Source organism: Procambarus clarkii, chromosome 63 (genome assembly GCF_040958095.1).
Source record: "Procambarus clarkii isolate CNS0578487 chromosome 63, FALCON_Pclarkii_2.0, whole genome shotgun sequence".
In the NCBI taxonomy this organism is placed as follows: Eukaryota; Metazoa; Arthropoda; class Malacostraca; order Decapoda; family Cambaridae; genus Procambarus; species Procambarus clarkii.
The window spans coordinates 6,636,675-6,654,174 of NC_091212.1; the positions used below are offsets into that span (position 1 = coordinate 6,636,675).

The window sequence follows — 17,500 nt, forward strand, 5'->3', positions numbered from 1 at the left end:
GTGGGGTGTTGCGGAGGGTACAGGTGTGGGGTGTTGCGGAGGGCGCAGGTGTGGGGTGTTGCGGAGGGGGCAGGTGTGGGGTGTTGCGGAGGGCGCAGGTGTGGGGTGTTGCGGAGGGTACAGGTGTGGGGGTGTTGCGGTGGGTGGAGGTGTGGGGTGTTGCGGAGGGCGCAGGTGTGGGGTGTTGCGGAGGACGCAGGTGTGGGGTGTTGCGGAGGGTACAGGTGTGGGGTGTTGCGGAGGGTGCAGGTGTGGGCGTGTTGCGGAGGGGGCAGGTGTGGGGTGTTGCGGAGGGTACAGGTGTCGGGTGTTGCAGAGGGCGCAGGTGTGGGGTGTTGCGGAGGGTGCAGGTGTGGGGGTGTTGCGGAGGGTGGAGGTGTGGGGTGTTGCGGAGGGCGCAGGTGTGGGGTGTTGCGGAGGGCGCAGGTGTGGGGGTGTTGCGGAGGGTGCAGGTGTGGGGTGTTGCGGAGGGTACAGGTGTGGGGGTGTTGCGGAGGGTGGAGGTGTGGGGTGTTGCAGAGGGTGCAGGTGTGGGGTGTTGCGGAGGGTGGAGGTGTGGGGTGTTGCGGAAGGTGGAGGTGTGGAGTGTTGCGGAGGACGCAGGTGTGGGGTGTTGTGGAGGGTGCAGGTGTGGGGTGTTGCGGAGGGTGCAGGTGTGGGGTGTTGCGGAGGACGCAGGTGTGGGGTGTTGTGGAGGGTGCAGGTGTGGGGTGTTGTGGAGGGTGCAGGTGTGGGGTGTTGCGGAAGGTGGAGGGTGTTGCGGAGGACGCAGGTGTGGGGTGTTGTGGAGGGTGCAGGTGTGGGGTGTTGTGGAGGGTGCAGGTGTGGGGTGTTGCGGAGGGCCCAGGTGTGGGGTGTTGCCATGGCTCCGGCGGTCGCTGATTTCGGGGCTTTAATGTCCACGCGGCCCGGTCCTCGACCAGGCCTCCACCCCCTAGGAAGCAGCCCGTGACAGCTGACTAACTCCCAGGTTCCTATTTACTGCTCGGTAACAGGGGCATAGGGTGAAAGAAACTCTCCATCGTTTCTCGCCGGCGCCCGGGATCGAACCCGGGACTACAGGATCACGCGCCCAGTGTTCTGTCCGCTCAGCCACCGGCTCCCGTCTTCCGTCAACTAACCCAGAAAGGTTCTGAAGCACGGCAAGTGAACATTAACCCAGACGAGGATAGAAGGTTACGAGTATAGAGGTAAGACAGGAACCCTAACCTAACCAACCCATCCTCCTGGTGGGGGGGGGGCCTCGTAGCCTGGTGGATAGCGCGCAGGACTCGTAATTCTGTGGCGCGGGTTCGATTCCCGCACGAGGCAGAAACAAATGGGCAAAGTTTCTTTCACCCTGAATGCCCCTGTTACCTAGCAGTAAATAGGTACCTGGGAGTTAGTCAGCTGTCACGGGCTGCTTCCTGGGGGTGGAGGCCTGGTCGAGGACCGGGCCGCGGGGACACTAAAGCCCCGAAATCATCTCAAGATAACCTCAAGATAACCTCAAGAGGTAGTACCTAATGAGACTTCCGTCAATAGCCACGAATTGGTACATTCTTAGCTTTTAGATAGTCGTATACTGACTATTAACGAGTTATTTAAAAATAAATGCAGCTAAAATACAAATTTAAATATTCCTAGGCCTAATATAGCACATATATGTGCTATACTAGGCCTAATAGAGCACATATATGTACTATACTAGGCCTAATATAGCACATTTATGTGCTATACTAGGCCTAATATAGCACATATATGTACTATACTAGGCCTAATATAGCACATTTATGTGCTATACTAGGCCTAATAGAGCACATATATGTGCTATACTAGGTCTAATAGAGCACATATATGTACTATACTAGGTCTAATAGAGCACATATATGTGCTATACTAGGTCTAATATAGCACATATATGTACTATACTAGACCTCAGATATCGTTAGTATTAGGCAGCTTGAGTATCCAACGTGGCTTCGAATCCCCCGTCGGATTTTCCATAAACAAACGTAGAAAAGATCCAAAGATATGCAACAGAGTTGGGCTCTGAACTGAAGGAACTGGGCTTCACATACTGCACAAGGGAGGGGGGAGGGGAGACATGACAACGACATACTGGATCCTAACAGGGATGTTAGAAAGATAATTTTATATCCTAGGGTTAGACTATAGAGGAAATGAGAGTGAACTAGAGGGTGAGACAGAGTCGTGCGCCAATATGGTCGTGCAGGGGCGGCCGTGCACCACCATAGTCGTGCAGGTCCGTGTGGGTGATAAGATACATCCTGGCGATAAGGTGTGTTCTTGCCTAAATTTTTCTCTTAGCTCCTGGGCTCCGGCTAAGGACTCCGGACCACAGGACTACGTATCCAGCGTGCTGTCCATTCAGCCACCGGTGCCCTCACTGTGTGTACTCAACTAATTGTTGTTTAGGTATCATTGAGCTTCGGCATCTGGGCTCCGCCTCTGGACCTTGAAATCTATGGCGGTGTGTCCACTCACAGGATGAGTGACGCTGCCCAATACTGTCACTATGGCGGTGTGTCCACTCACAGGATGAGTGACGCTGCCCAATACTGTCACTATGGCGGTGTGTCCACTCACAAGATGAGAAGCACTGCCCAATAAACTCGCCCCTCGAGGCAAAAATTTTAAAAATTTAAACTTCATAACAAAACGTTCCTAACGCTCCAAACATAACTTCAGTTAGGTATAACTGAAGCAATTCGTAACTTGAGGCAGAAATATCATCCACCCATATAAATGGCTGCGCTCTGGAATGTTTATAAGTAAACAAAATGTGAAAGGACTTGATGGTGGAGCGACAGCGCCTTCCTCTCGCTTACTGCTTCCTTGTGAGTCCAAGGCCACCACCTTTGGCCATGTCTGTGATTTATATATCTTTGATGTTTAGTATATGTGTGTGGGGGGTGTCGAGGGGCCGTCTGTGGCCACAGTCTGGCCAGCTGTTGGCTATCTTGTGCAAGGATGTCTCAGCGTAGCATTTTATGGTATTTTTACCTTTGGTGTAAGCTTTTGAGTTACATTCTGGTGTCTGTACCGCGAGAGAGAGAGAGAGAGAGGGAGAGAGAGAGAGAGAGGGAGGGAGAGAGAGACAGAGAGAGAGAGAGAGAGAGAGGAGAGAGGGGGCAGGCGCCCGTATATGGCATTAGGGCAAACACAGGTTGATTTGTGAATGTTGGTGTGTGTGGTGGTGTGAGGCGTGGGACAGACGTAGCGATAACCTCCATTCACCCGTCTCCCAGCACACTCACCCACTCACTCACTCACTCACTCACTCACTCACTCACTCACTCACTCACTCACTCACTCACTCACTCACTCACTCACTCACTCACTCACTCACTCACTCACACCACTCACACTCGCTTCAGAAACCTGTGTAAAGAATCTACCACTTCCTGTACCTTGTCAAGCACAAGACGAAGCTGGAAAAAGTTCAGAGGTATGCCACTAGACTAGTCCCAGAACTAAGAGACATGAGTTACGAGGAAAGGCTGCGGGAACTAACAGCACGCAGGGGTAATTAGTTCTCAGGGTAATTAATTTAATAGAGCAGATAAGGAACCAACCACCCGGCCTGCGGGCCGCTCCAAGCAACAGCCTGTTGGACCAAGTTATCACCAGTCGAGCCTAGCCTCAGGCCGGGCTCGGGGAGTAGACGAACTCCCGAAATCCTCTTCAGGTATGCTCCAGGTCCCATTCTTCAGGGACTTCAAGGAGGTCACTCAATGTCTTCGGAAAGTCAACATTGTGGATTTGCGTTCTAAATTCGAACCAGTGAACCTCGACCTCAATAGGTTAGATGGTGTTCCAAATTCGAACGCTTGGCCCCCGGCCTGTTTTCATGATGTCCCACTCCGTTCAAAATCCAACCTCCTAACCTAACCAAGAAACGCAGGAACCCAAGCCACACCCCTAACCTACTAAGTCCCATGCAGAGAAAACGTAAGATAATTTTGAGTCTGAGAGAACGGGTTGAGGTAAGACTACTTTAAATGTGACGCTGGTCACTGTGTGTAGATGTTGTTGGTGAGAGAGAGAGAGAGAGAGAGAGGCGGCGTAGGGGACGCAGGCGGTGAGAGGCAGCTGGTGTGGAGGGTATCTTTACTGCGTAGTAGTGCTCACCGGTGGCAGGTGTGTGTACACACCTGGCGAGCTGTTTAGCGGGTGTGTGTGTGTACACACCTGGCGAGCTGTTTAGCGGGTGTGTGTGTGACGTGCCTGAGGCCTGGTAGCTCTGAGGGACACCGCTAGATGCTTCCTGTGTGCTCGGGCGGTGTTCCTTCTGCACTCGCTCCGTCACTCCGTGCACTCGCTCCGTCACTCCGTGCACTCGCCCGTCACTCCGTGCACTCGCTCCGTCACTCCGTGCACTCGCCCGTCACTCTATGCACTAACCCTTTACGACTTCAATTAACACCACTTAACATCACTTTCATAATAGTTCCTCCACTACCATCTAGCTCAGTACTTGGGATGGACGGTAGAACGATGGTCTCGCTTCATACAGGTCGGCGTTCAATCCCCGACCGTCCACAGGTGGTTGGGGGCACCATTCCCCGTCCCATCCCACATCCTGACCCCCTTCCCAGTGCTATATAGCCGTTACCTTACCTTGAGGTGCTTCCGGGGCTTAGTGTCCCCGCGGCCCGGTCGTCGACCAGGCCTCCTGGTTGCTGGACTGATCAACCAGGCTGTTGGACGCGGCTGCTCGCAGCCTGACGTATGAGTCACAGCCTGGTTGATCAGGTATCCTTTTGAGGTGCTTATCCAGTTCTCTCTTGAACACTGTGAGGGGTCGGCCAGTTATGCCCCTTATGTGTAGTGGAAGCGTGTTGAACAGTCTCGGGCCTCTGATGTTGATAGTTCTCTCTCAGAGTACCTGTTGCACCTCTGCTTTTCAACGGGGGTATTCTGCACATCCTGCCATGTCTTCTGGTCTCATGTGATGTTATTTCTGTGTGCAGGTTTGGGACCAGCCCCTTAATTATTTTCCACGTGTAAATTATTATGTATCTCTCCCGCCTGCGCTCAAGGGAGTACAGATTTAGGCACTTTAGTCGGTCCCAGTAATTTAGATGTTTTACTGAGTGGATTCTAGCAGTAAAGGATCTCTGCACGCTCTTCAGGTCAGCAATTTCTCCAGCTTTGAAAGGGGCTGTCATTGTGCAGCAGTACTCCACTCTAGAGAGCACAAGCGTTTTGAAAAGTATCATCATCGGTATAGCATCTCTAGTGTGAAAAGTTCTTGTTATCCAACCTGTCATTTTTCTTGCAGTTGTGACGGCTACTTTATTGTGTTCTTTAAAGGTAAGGTCTTCCGACATGAGTACACCCAGGTCCTTTACATTGGCATGATCGCCGTAATGGCATGAGCATTTCCCCTCTGATAGTTCAGGGGATATTTCCACGTTTCTTTCATCATTAGGAGGCCTGGTCGACGACCGGGCCGTGGGGACGCTAAGCCCCGGAAGCACCTCAAGGTAACCAAGGTATCATGCCGTCTTGTGGGTTTAGTCCCTGGACGTGATAGACCCCCAGGCAGCGAGCGAGTACTGGAAGGTGAGGCGTTATCTTGAGTTATCTTGAGATGACTTCGGGGCTTAGCGTCCCCGCGGCCCGGTCCTTGACCAGGCCTCCTTTTTGTTACACACACCCCCTCCCCACCCAGGAAGCAGCCTTTAGCAGCTGACTAACTCCCAGGTACCTATTTACTGCTAGGTGAACAGGGGCATCAGGGTGAAAGAAACAGTTTGGCCCATTTGTCTCCACCCTCACCGGGGATCGAGCCCGGAACCTCAGGACTACTAATTCGAAGCGCTGTCCACCCAGCTGTCAGGCGCTGAGAGAGAGCAACTTGAGGAAAGCAATATGCTGGTTAGCATTGTAAATGTGTGGCCACATGTGTGGTAGAAAATAATAATAATAACAAAAAATCCTGGTAGAAGTGGCAATGTCAGAAACAAAACTAATAGGTGATATAGGGAAATTCAACCTTCCCACAAGGGTTATCTTGAGGTTATCTTGAGATGATTTCGGGGCTTTAGTGTCCCCGCGGCCCGGTCCTCGACCAGGCCTCCACCCCCAGGAAGCAGCCCGTGACAGCTGACTAACTCCCAGGTACCTATTTACTGCTAGGTAACAGGGGCATTCAGGGTGAAAGAAACTTTTGCCCATTTGTTTCTGCCTCGTGCGGGAATCGAACCCGCGCCACAGAATTACGAGTCCTGCGCGCTATCCACCAGGCTACGAGGCCCCCCTCGTAGGGTGTTAAGTAGTAAGCCAAAAAAAAAAATTGGGTGGACAGAGGTGTGAGGGGAAGGAGGTGTCCCAACTAGTCACCCATACGAGACCTTTGAGGATATTAAACAGAGGAAAGCAATTAAATAATAAACTAGTTAATAATTAATAATTGGTGACGCAGCAAATGGGTTACGTGACTGTGATTTACAATCCCTCACCACACAACACAAGGCCTGTAGGGAGGACTGTAACAAGTGCCTCAAGATAGTGGGGGAAAAGAGCAGCCACACTGGCGGGTGGAGCGAGGGGCTAAGATCCCAACACTCGGAGATTTCAATCAGCGTGAAAGAGACTGAGTAAACAATGACCCCTCGAGAGGGGTGATGAAACATTGGGGGGAGGGGGGAGTCGAACTGGTTGGCGCAGTGGGGAAACACGTGTCGAAATAACACACTCCAGAACCAACACGAGTGAGGGGCTCAGGAGCCACTTGAAACACCACAGCCTAGTGTGTACCTCCACGAGGCAGACACTACCACAGCTCCGCCACCACAGCGTCACCAACACAGCACCTCTAGCTCTCATTACAGCACCTCCAGCTCTCACCACAGCACCAGCAGCTCTCACCACAGCACCAGCAGCTCTCACCACAGCACCAGCAGCTCTCACCACAGCACCTCCAGCTCTCACCACAGCACCAGCAGCTCTCACCACAGCACCAGCAGCTCCCACCACAGCACCTCCAGCTCTCACCACAGCACCAGCAGCTCCCACCACAGCACCAGCAGCTCTCACCACAGCACCAGCAGCTCTCACCACAGCACCAGCAGCTCTCACCACAGCACCAGCAGCTCTCACCACAGCACCTCCAGCTCTCACCACAGCACCAGCAGCTCCCACCACAGCACCAGCAGCTCTCATCACAGCACCAGCAGAGAGTGAGAGCCGTGAGCGAGCAAGGAAGAGCTAGGGGGGGCGGGTCAACAAGGGGTGAAGTAATAGCGTCAAGGTGTATTGTGTGTTAATTGATCGTCCCGGCTGTGACACCCAGCCTGGCGCGGCCCGTCGTTGGCATGGAGATGGGCCCCCCTCACCTCACGACCCCTCACGACACCTCACCTTCACCTCACAACCCCTCACCCTCTCGTCTCCCCCATCCTCATCTCCACCTAACGAATTCTTCATTGTGAACGACCCCTTCACTGTGAATGGACGACCCCCTCATTACATCCCAAACAACACTTCCTCATAAAACAACTCCTCACCATTGGCCAACTCCTTGCCATAACTTAGCGCGGCCATATCCCCCCCCTGACACACCCCTTCCCCCCCCCCCCCCCACGCCACACCTGACAGGGGCCACACCTCGCCCCAACACTGACCAGAGTCACGGTGCCATTCCCCGAGACTGTCGAAGCATCACCACCGAAGAGGCACTCAGAGAGGCACCGAATTAGTTGATGTCTTGGAGGCCATATGGCCCACCTCTAATGGCAGTGGCCGAGGCCACAGTCCGGCCCATGGCGGGAGGCTGGGCCGGATATTCATAATGATGTAGGATCCGGCTTTAGATTTTTTTTTTTTTCAGGGATATTCCTGCGCGGGCCCTAAGCCTCTGGCTGGCCTACTAAGTGTTGCTTGTTTCTGTTTTACTTGGGCGGAGTATGAGTATTTATGACTCGTATGGTCGCTTCAGTAAGATTTTGCCATATGTGTTTAACAACTTCCTCTGCTCTGTTGCATGTAAGGTGAAACCTTAATGGGTTTGTAACTGTGCACTGTGTTAGATAATGTTCCAGTGGTCTGTCGGGCATTTCTCCACAGTGCTGACATTTCCTCTCATCTTCCGGACGGTGTAAGTCTATTTCCCATGCACATGGGTATCCAAGCCTGATGCGATGTAAGTGCACTTCTGTTGCTCTACTGCTCCCTTTCATCAAACTAAGTGGTTCGTAGTTGGTTGAATTCTTGTACCAACCCGCAGATCCTGATGTTGCAACTGCTGTGTTGTGGTCACTGTACATCTTCTGCATTGCTCTGTTTCTAATTACTTTCTTAATCTGTGATAGACTCTGTGGTATGTAAATGTCTACATTTCTTCTCTTAGTTGCAAGTTTTGCAGCTTCGTCTGCAATGTCATTTCCTATTATTCCCACATGACTTGGCACCCAGTTGATAATTACCCGACAGCCTTGTCGTTTGAGTGTTTGCATTAATGATATGACATTTGTGATCAGATGTATGTTATCACATATGTGTTCTTGTTGCAAGGTTTCAATGGCGGTTCTCGAATCTGTATGTATGATAACATGTTGTCGGTGTTCAGCAAGAACATGTTCCAAAGCCATTTGAATGGCTAGCATCTCTGTTTGTAAAGTCGAACACCCATTTGAGAGCCTCCAACTATTTACAGAGTTTCCTGCTTTAGCTGCAGCTCCGGTTTCTTGTCCCTGCTGGTCTACTGATCCATCTGTGAAGTATGCGAAGCTGTCGGATGCCAAGTTTGCTTCTATACGCATCTGTGCAATGTTACTTAGCAGATGAGGATTTGTTTGGTTCGTTTTTCTTTCAAGAACCATAATCTTAAAGTCTGCTGGCGGAGATTCCCAAGGGGCTTGCATAACGAAGTCTGCATGTATTTCGTCGACACCCTTCTCAGTGACTGTTTGTTATAACGAATGTATTGATGGTGTTTATCGCACAATGGGTCCACTTGTTGCTGTTAGAGGCTCTTCTGTCCGGAGTTAGTGCTCCAGTGATTATATCTTTAAGTGAACTGATTCTAGGTCTAGTCAATATCTTGGTCAGCCTGCACGCAGCAATCGCTTTTACCCTTATTTCAATCGACGTTAGCTTGGTTTCTAGTCTTAGGTTCAGTATTTTAGTCCATCTGGGAGCTCCTGTTATGATTAGCAATGCATCGTTTTGAATAACCTCAACGTTCGCCCACTGGCCAGGAGAAAGAGTAAGGCAGGCGCTGCATAATCAACCAGGGAACGAACGGCGTGTATGTAAAACATTCTTAACACTCTGTGTCCCGCTCCTTGATGGGGCCCTGTGATTGCTCTCATTATATTTAGTCTGATTTTGCTTTCTCCTTCAGATATTGAATTTACTTGTTGAATGTCATTTTAGAATCTATCCACACCCGAGATATTGATATTGTGTAACCCACTGAAGGTTAATGTCTTGAATGCGTAGGTGCCTGTCTGGAGTGTTGCCGCCTAGTCTCATTGCCTTAGACTTCTGTGCAGATATTTTTAGCCCTAAAACACTGCATTCAGATGTTACTTTATCTAATGCACCTTGTGCTTTATTTAGAAGTGAAGGACCTGTAATGACTAATGCTATATCATCAGCATAGCTTAGCAATTTAACCCCTTCTGTAAATGTCATGGTAACAAGGTTTTCCATAAGGATATTAAAAAGACTATAACTGAGGACTCCTCCTTGTGGAGTCCCATTCTCATGCAAGTGGTAGTCCGACAACTGTCCTTGCAACTTTACTCTGGCATACCTGTGACTTAGGTAATCTTGAATCCATGCTAGCATATTTCCCTTCACACCTTTTTTAACAAAGGTGTGTAAAATTGCTTGCGGGCTTGCAAGTTCGAATGCTTTTTCTAGATCAAGGAAGATCACTATAGCTGGACCCGAGTTAACTGTTCCTAGTAATGTTGCTATGCAGTTTGCAGTACCTACTCCTCTAGTGAAGCCAAATATGTGTTTATGAAGGTCTCCAGTCTTCTACAGTAGCCTATTTAAGACCATCCGTTCTGCAGTTTTACTAATGTTTGATGTTAATGAAATGGGTCTGTAATTGCCAGGTTATTTCGGCTTAGGAATCGGTATAATGTCTGCTTTCTTCCAAGAGGTTGGTAGTTTGCCTCGCTGCCAAGATGCATTGATGACGTCCAATATTCCTTGTTCTCCAGCAGGACCTGCATGTGCGACCATTGAGTATGTAATGTTATCAGCACCTGGTGCAGTGTCCTTACCACCTTTTTTGGCCCTGATTAGTTCTTGTTCGCCTTGAGATGATTCCGAAGATCAGTATCGCGTCTCCTCCCCCACCCCCTAATGGCCCCGTCGGTGATAGGGCTCTTGATTGACAATCTGGTCAATCAGGCTGTCTGTTCGAGCAGGCAGGACAACGAAGACTGCCAATCTGGATGACCATGTACCCTTTTGTGTAGCTATTGATAAAGTTCCCATTTCGAAGGCCGTGGTCTTACTATATTCTGAGCGGGGATTTTCCCCCTATTGTATTGTCCTGGTGCTCCCCCTAATTATTATTGTATGGCCTCCGTGAGACACTGTTTCACGCCCTGCCTTGCCATGGTGTTTATTGTACAACTTCTGCCGCTCCTGCCTTGTAAGGAATGGTATATAAGGCACAAAGCAATCATATTAACGTAAAAGGCGAAAGATTTATGCGTTTTGAAGGGAAACTAGACGATTACGGGTTATTCATGCCCGTGCCACCTCTTGGGGGGCTTAACCTTCATCGTCAAATTAACATGATGGGTCAATCGGAAATTCAGGACGAGCCGTCCCAGAGTACAGGTTCGAACCTTTCTCTTGCTTCCTACCGATTTTCAGAAGATATCATTTTGCCAGATTTGGAACTGTTCCTTCTATTGTCTTCCAGAGGTGGTTATCTCCTTGTCTGCGATTCATGGAATTTAATTTCAGGGATTTTAAGCAATCCTAATATTTTAGGATTGTAATTATTACAACTTCTCAAATTCGTCTTAATAAATGAATTTGAGCAGTTAATTACGTGCACGATCTCTAGGCCAGCACTTCTTCAAGACATAAATGGGGCAGTTAATATGCAACAATGTTGACCAGACCACACACTAGAAGGTGAAGGGACGACGACGTTTCGGTCCGTCCTGAACCATTCTCACAATCGACTTGAGAATGGTCCAGGACGGAGCGAAACGTCGTCGTAGTCCCTTCACCTTCTAGTGAGTGTGGTCTGGTCAACTTACTTTAGCCACGTTATTGTGACTCATCGCCTGTAATATGCAACAATAGTCCACCCTAGAGAGCACTGTAGAGTCCCAAGAAGTAACACCATTAATCTGGCAACACTGGTTTGAAAGGTTATCCAGGCTGTCACGTTGCTTGCAGTTGTGACAGCTGCTTGATTATCTTGAGGTTATCTTCAGATGATTTCGGGGCTTTAGTGTCCCCGCGGCCCGGTCCTCGACCAGGCCTCTACCCCCAGGAAGCAGCCTGTGACAGCTGACTAAGACCCAGGTACCTAATTTACTGCTAGGTAACAGGGGCATAGGGTGAAAGAAACTCTGCCCATTGTTTCTCGCCGGCGCCTGGGATCGAACCCAGGACCACAGGATCACAAGTCCCGCGTGCTGTCCGCTCAGCCGACCGGCTCCTTGATGGCTAAAGTCAGATCTGATTCCGGCACAGCAATTTTTGAGATGTTGACCAGACCACACACTAGAAATTGAAGGGACGACGACGTTTCGGTCCGTCCTGGACCATTCTCAAGTCGATTGTGTCGTCCCTTCAATTTCTAGTGTGTGGTCTGGTCAACATACTTCAGCCCCGTTATTGTGACTCATCGCCTGCAATTCTTGAGATGCTTTTGCGGTGTTCGCGGCGTCGTGGTAGTGTGGTTTGGTACGGGTGTTTCAGGCATAGTTTTTTGGTACTACCACCCGAGCCGGGGAGTTGTTTTGACCGACTGTCATGTTGTTTTGGTGTGGTTCGCCAAAAGCCTTGACATCAATCTTTGGACTTTTTCAAAGGACGTTGAAGTTGACATCAGTTTGGACGTTTTCTGTGATTCTGTACCATGGGGGATGTCAGAGAGATTACTGGGACAGACATAATACTAAGCTTTACACACAGAGATCACACTAACGTGATGCATCAAATGAATTAATCCACAAGGGCCCTGTCTGGGATGCTCCCGGACGCAGGTTCGAATCCTCGTCACGGCCCTTGTGGATTTGTTCATAATACTAAGCTTTTCACTGTCTAATACTAAGCTTCGATGTCATGTTTGTCTTCTATGGGCTATAACATGATATCATATTGATGAGAGGGTATGTGGGCGGTGGTGGGCGTGGCAATCAATGCCTGGTGGGCGGGGGGTGTTGGCATTATCCGTGGCTAGTGCTTGACCAAGGCACCGTTATCATCCCGGATGATGTACATGTGGCCCACACATGGCCCCCACCGCCCACCCACGGCCCCCACTCGGCCACCCACTCTCGGCCACCCACCACTCGTGGCACACGCCAGTAACTCCGTATATACCTAGCGTCACTCACTCACCTAGAGCCACTCAGGCTACAGCGGGCCATGCACTCCCATTATCTCCTCGTGGAGATAATGGCTGTGTGGCCAGGGTCACTGGGGTCAGGGGTCAGCAGCCAGGGTCATGGGGGTTGTGGCCTTTTTATATACGGGAATGTGAATCTTGAAATTAATAATAAAGTTAATATCATTGCAAGCTGGAAATTAAGCAGAAAATTCCTTATACAGTACAGACTAATAATAAGTCAATGTTATAAATGAGGGAATTGACAACTGGTGGCATCCATCCCACGACCTGGGACAACAATGGTCCCAATGGTACATCCCACAGGGACAACCTTCTTCAGCAGCAATATTGCAGAGCCAGATAATGCCAGGTCCCTGTTACCTAGCAGTAAAATAGGTACCTGGGTGCTAGTCGGCTGTCACGGGCTGCTTCCTGGGGGTGGAGGCCTGGTCGAGGACCGGGCCGCGGGGACACTAAAGCCCCGAAATCATCTCAAGATAACCTCAAGATTAACAATGAGAGCAACCGTGAGAACAAATGCTTAAACCAAGCCATTAGGACAAAAAACGAAGATGGCTCCAATAAAGAGGGGGCTAAGTCAAGCACAGGAATAAGCAATAGGAAAAGAAATAAAAATTGAGAATATTTGCAAATACTATACACAAGGAATATGGAAATATGGGCCCAAAGACGAGGAAATGCACTTTTATGTATCCACATCCACCTAGCAGTAAATAGGTACCTGGGAGTTAGTCAGCTGTCACGGGCTGCTTCCTGGGGGTGGAGGCCTGGTCGAGGACCGGGTCGCGGGGACACTAAAAAAAGCCCCGAAATCATCTCAAGATAACCTCAAGATAACATGCCGGTTTAGGACAGTGTAGTTACTTCCTCCCTAAACTGTGCTAATTTTCTATTGAATGAAAACAAATGTTACACTCTTCAGTGGTGGGAAATAGACGTGAGAGGTACACAGTGTTATAGACAGGATGGCCAATATGATATTACTGAATTTTTTTTTTTAGAGGCAGATAGAAACAGAGTAGAACATAAGACAGAGACGAACAGGCAGATTGAACCACTGTAGGAGTACAGAGGAGGAGGGAGATACCTCTCAAGACAAGAATACAAGGCGTCAACAAGCACACAGGTTCTACACCACACAACACCTTAAATTCTTACTCCTCTCATCCACCATTCCTTTTACTTTACTATTCTTACTTTTATATTCTTACTTTTATATTCTTACTTTTATATTCTTACTTTTATATTCTTACTTTTATATTCTTACTTTTATATTCTTACTTTTATATTCCTACTTTTATATTCTTACTTTTATATTCTTACTTTTATATTCTTACTTTTATATTCTTACTTTTATATTCTTACTTTTATATTCTTACTTTTATATTCTTACTTTTATATTCTTACTTTTATATTCCTACTTTTATATTCTTACTTTTATATTCTTACTTTTATATTCTTACTTTTATATTCCTACTTTTATATTCTTACTTTTATATTCCTACTTTTATATTCTTACTTTTATATTCTTACTTTTATATTCTTACTTTTATATTCCTACTTTTATATTCTTACTTTTATATTCCTACTTTTATATTCTTCTTCCCATTTTCCCCTTGCCTGCTTTCCTCCCCCCCCCCCTGCTTCGACCCTACCCTGCCTGCTGCCTTTACCTGCTGACCCTTGAGGTTATCTTGAGATGATTTCGGGGCTTTTTTTTTTTTAGTGTCCCCGCGGCCCGGTCCTCGACCAGGCCTCCACCCCCTAGGAAGCAGCCCGTGACAGCTGACTAACTCCCAGGTACCTATTTTACTGTTAGGTAACAGGGGAGGGGGGGGGGGGCATCAGGGTGTGAAAGAAACTCTGCCCATTGCTTCTCGCCGGCGCCCGGGATGGAATCCGGGACCACAGAATCACGCATCCAGTGTTCTGTCCGCTCAGCCACCGGCTCCCGTACCCAGCCGCCTGGCACACAGTGTAGGCACAATAATACCCCCATACCCTCTTCACCGCTTGCTTGGGCACTTTGGCCGCTCTTACCCAACCTACTTGTTTTCCGGCATGAGTGATCGAGTCCGTTTATGCAATGGATACAAACATTTTTTTTTTGTTTAAGCGTTTACGTTTGTAAACAAGGCGCACGCGCGCTCGCTCGCTTAAGTGGTTTACCAGGCGAACTAGGATCTCGGGGGGGGGGTGTTTACAGTGGCGAGGCAGGCACACGCGCGCGCGCACACACGCTATACCCGTCTCTTAGCGGTGTCAGTGCTGCCAGAGGGTACGAAAAAGACCCATAAATGACACAAGGGGTTCATATGTTTACATTTACGTATCTTGCGCGCGCAGGTTCAACGGGGGGGGGGGGGGGGGGCGGAGATGCTTAGCAAAGTGGGGGTAGGTAACACCTGTTGGTGCGTCCAGTGGCTGTACAGGTGTTGTGGGGATCACAGGTGTTGATGGGATCACAGATGTTGAGGGGATCACAGGTGTTGAGAAGATCACAGGTGTTGAGAATATCACAGGTGTTGAAGGGAATCACAGGTGTTGTAGGGATCACAGGTGTTGAGGGGGATCACATGTGTTGAGGGGGCAAGATTCACGAAGCAGTTACGCAAGTACTTACGAAAGTGTACATCTTTCCTCAATCTTTGACGGCTTTGGTTACATTTATTAAACAGTTTACAAGCATGAAAACTTGCCAATCAACTGTTGTTATTGTTATAAACAGCTTCCTGGTGCTTCCGAGCTCATTAACTGTTTAATAATTGTAAACAAAGCCGCCAAAGATTGAGAAAAGATATACAGGTTCGTATACGTGCTTGCGTAACTGCTTCGTGAATCTGGGACCAGACCTAATAGAAATAATGGAGGGGTCGGTCCCCGCTGGATCTCGTACCCCCTTCTTTTTAAGGGGGTGATTTTTAAGGGGGCGAGAAGGAATGAGTGACCTGCCTACCACAACAGCTTTCTCGAACGGGGTCTTGTGACATTAGGATTATACGGTTTCTCGCAGAAACCAGCCTGACATAGTCCTGACAGCCTGGTAGAACAGGCTTGTTGTACCCAAGGTTACCTTACTTTGAGGTGATTTCGGGGCTCAGCGACCCCGCGGCCCGGTCCTCTCTCCAAGTTGGCCTTGTCGGTGCAAGTTATTTTCTGTACATTTGTATTGTGTGTTGAGTGATGTGTTGTATATCTTGTGTTGCTAGCATCGTTTCAGGCGGTTCCGGGCAACACTGTGAGGGGGGAATCACCTTGTGTGTGTGTATTGATACACTGTGATATATACGACAATGGCTTTAACCTTGCAATTGCACGGTTGCACAGATCCTAGAGTGCATGACAGCAATGCTCAGCGATGGAGGAGCAGCTGCTGCATGGTGCTGAGCGTTCAAGAGTACCGCTGACAGCTGTTGACAATATATATATCTTCATATATCACAGATATATGATATATATCCATTATATCTGTCATCCATTATATCTTGCAAGGCAAAAGACATCTTACCCAACCGTTGTGCCTCGGGGCGGTTGTCTCATGCTTACTCAGGAAGCCACAGCAACATTAATTCACCAAATATATGTGAATTTAGGCTGCGAGCAGCCGCGTCTAACAGCCTGGTTGATCAGTCCAGCAACCAGGAGGCCTGGTCGACGACCGGGCCGCGGGGACACTAAGCCCCGGAAGCACCTCAAGGTAGCTCAAGGTAGGCAATGGCTGGACGCTGGCGTATGTTTAATGTTCCTTAAATTATGTTAATCCAGTGAGCAGGAGAAGCGTTTGTAACCGTAACCACAACTTCCATTAGTCCTTGTTAGGTTGTGTGCGTCCGGAAGCAGCTGAAGCACTTTTGGTGTTCCTCTTTGCTGTTGCTCCTTGCAACCTGCTGCTTTCCACAGCAGTCCTAAATAACATATATGATTATACATTAATGCTGACCGCAATGAGGCAGCTGCTGTTTACACCCTGGCAAGCTTTGTGTGTGTGTGTGTGTGTGTGTGTGTGTGTGTGTGTGTGTGTGTGTGTGTGTGTGTGTGTGTGTGTGTGTGTACTCACCTAGTTGTGCTTGCGGGGGTTGAGCTCTGGCTCTTTGGTCCCGCCTCTCAACCGTCAATCAACTGGTGTACAGGTTCCTGAGCCTACTGGGCTCTATCATATCTATATTTGAAACTGTGTATGGAGTCAGCCTCCACCACATCACTGCCTAATGCATCTTCCTAGTGTGTGTGTGTGTGTGTGTGTGTGTGTGTGTGTGTGTGTGTGTGTGTGTGTGTGTGTGTGTGTGTGTGTGTGTGTGTGCGTGTGACGGAGGGACTGACCGCTGGCGTGTCGTGTTGTTACAGGAGGAGCCCGCAGGGACGAAGGTGCAGGCTGTCCCTCGCCGCCCCTGTGCCCGGACACCTGCCGCTGCTCCGAGGGCATCGTCGACTGTCGGGACCGGGGCTTCACGCAGGTCCCACTCCACATCCCCGAGGACACCACCGAGCTGTGAGTATATACCTTTCTCTGTGTCTCATTTACAGTGACCTCTCACGCTTGTCCCAGTGCAAGGAGGAGGCTAAGAGGCTCAGACTGACCTTCGAGTGGGTCATATATATATATATATATATATATATATATATATATATATATATATATATATATATATGAGAGGTGTCCCGCTATAGCTATAGCGACGGCAGTTTGAGTATGAGATGACTCGAGCAGGTTAGGTTTTGATTGGCAGATGTTAACTGATAGGTCGTCGATAGCGCTGATATAATTGCATCTCTGCAGATTACTGATAAATCATTTTTTTTTATATATTATGAACACATTTAGGTACATGTGTGCAGCTACCCTAGACTATGTGAACAACCCGTCCTCCTAATAGAACGTCGTATTTTGACGTATACTCTCCCTAAGGCCAAAATTTCGTCGTACTA

General features: G+C 48.9%; 1 protein-coding gene across 3 annotated transcripts in view; it reads left to right on the forward strand.

The window, feature by feature from the left end:
* LOC123769680 (protein slit) overlaps positions 1–17,500 on the forward strand; it is a 233,043-nt gene that overhangs the window by 65,559 nt on the left and 149,984 nt on the right. For all 3 annotated transcript variants that reach the window (XM_069308674.1, XM_069308672.1, XM_069308673.1), the window contains exon 2: positions 16,919–17,063. In XM_069308674.1, coding sequence (XP_069164775.1) covers positions 16,919–17,063 — 145 coding nt within the window. The remainder of the gene's footprint in view (positions 1–16,918; positions 17,064–17,500) is intronic.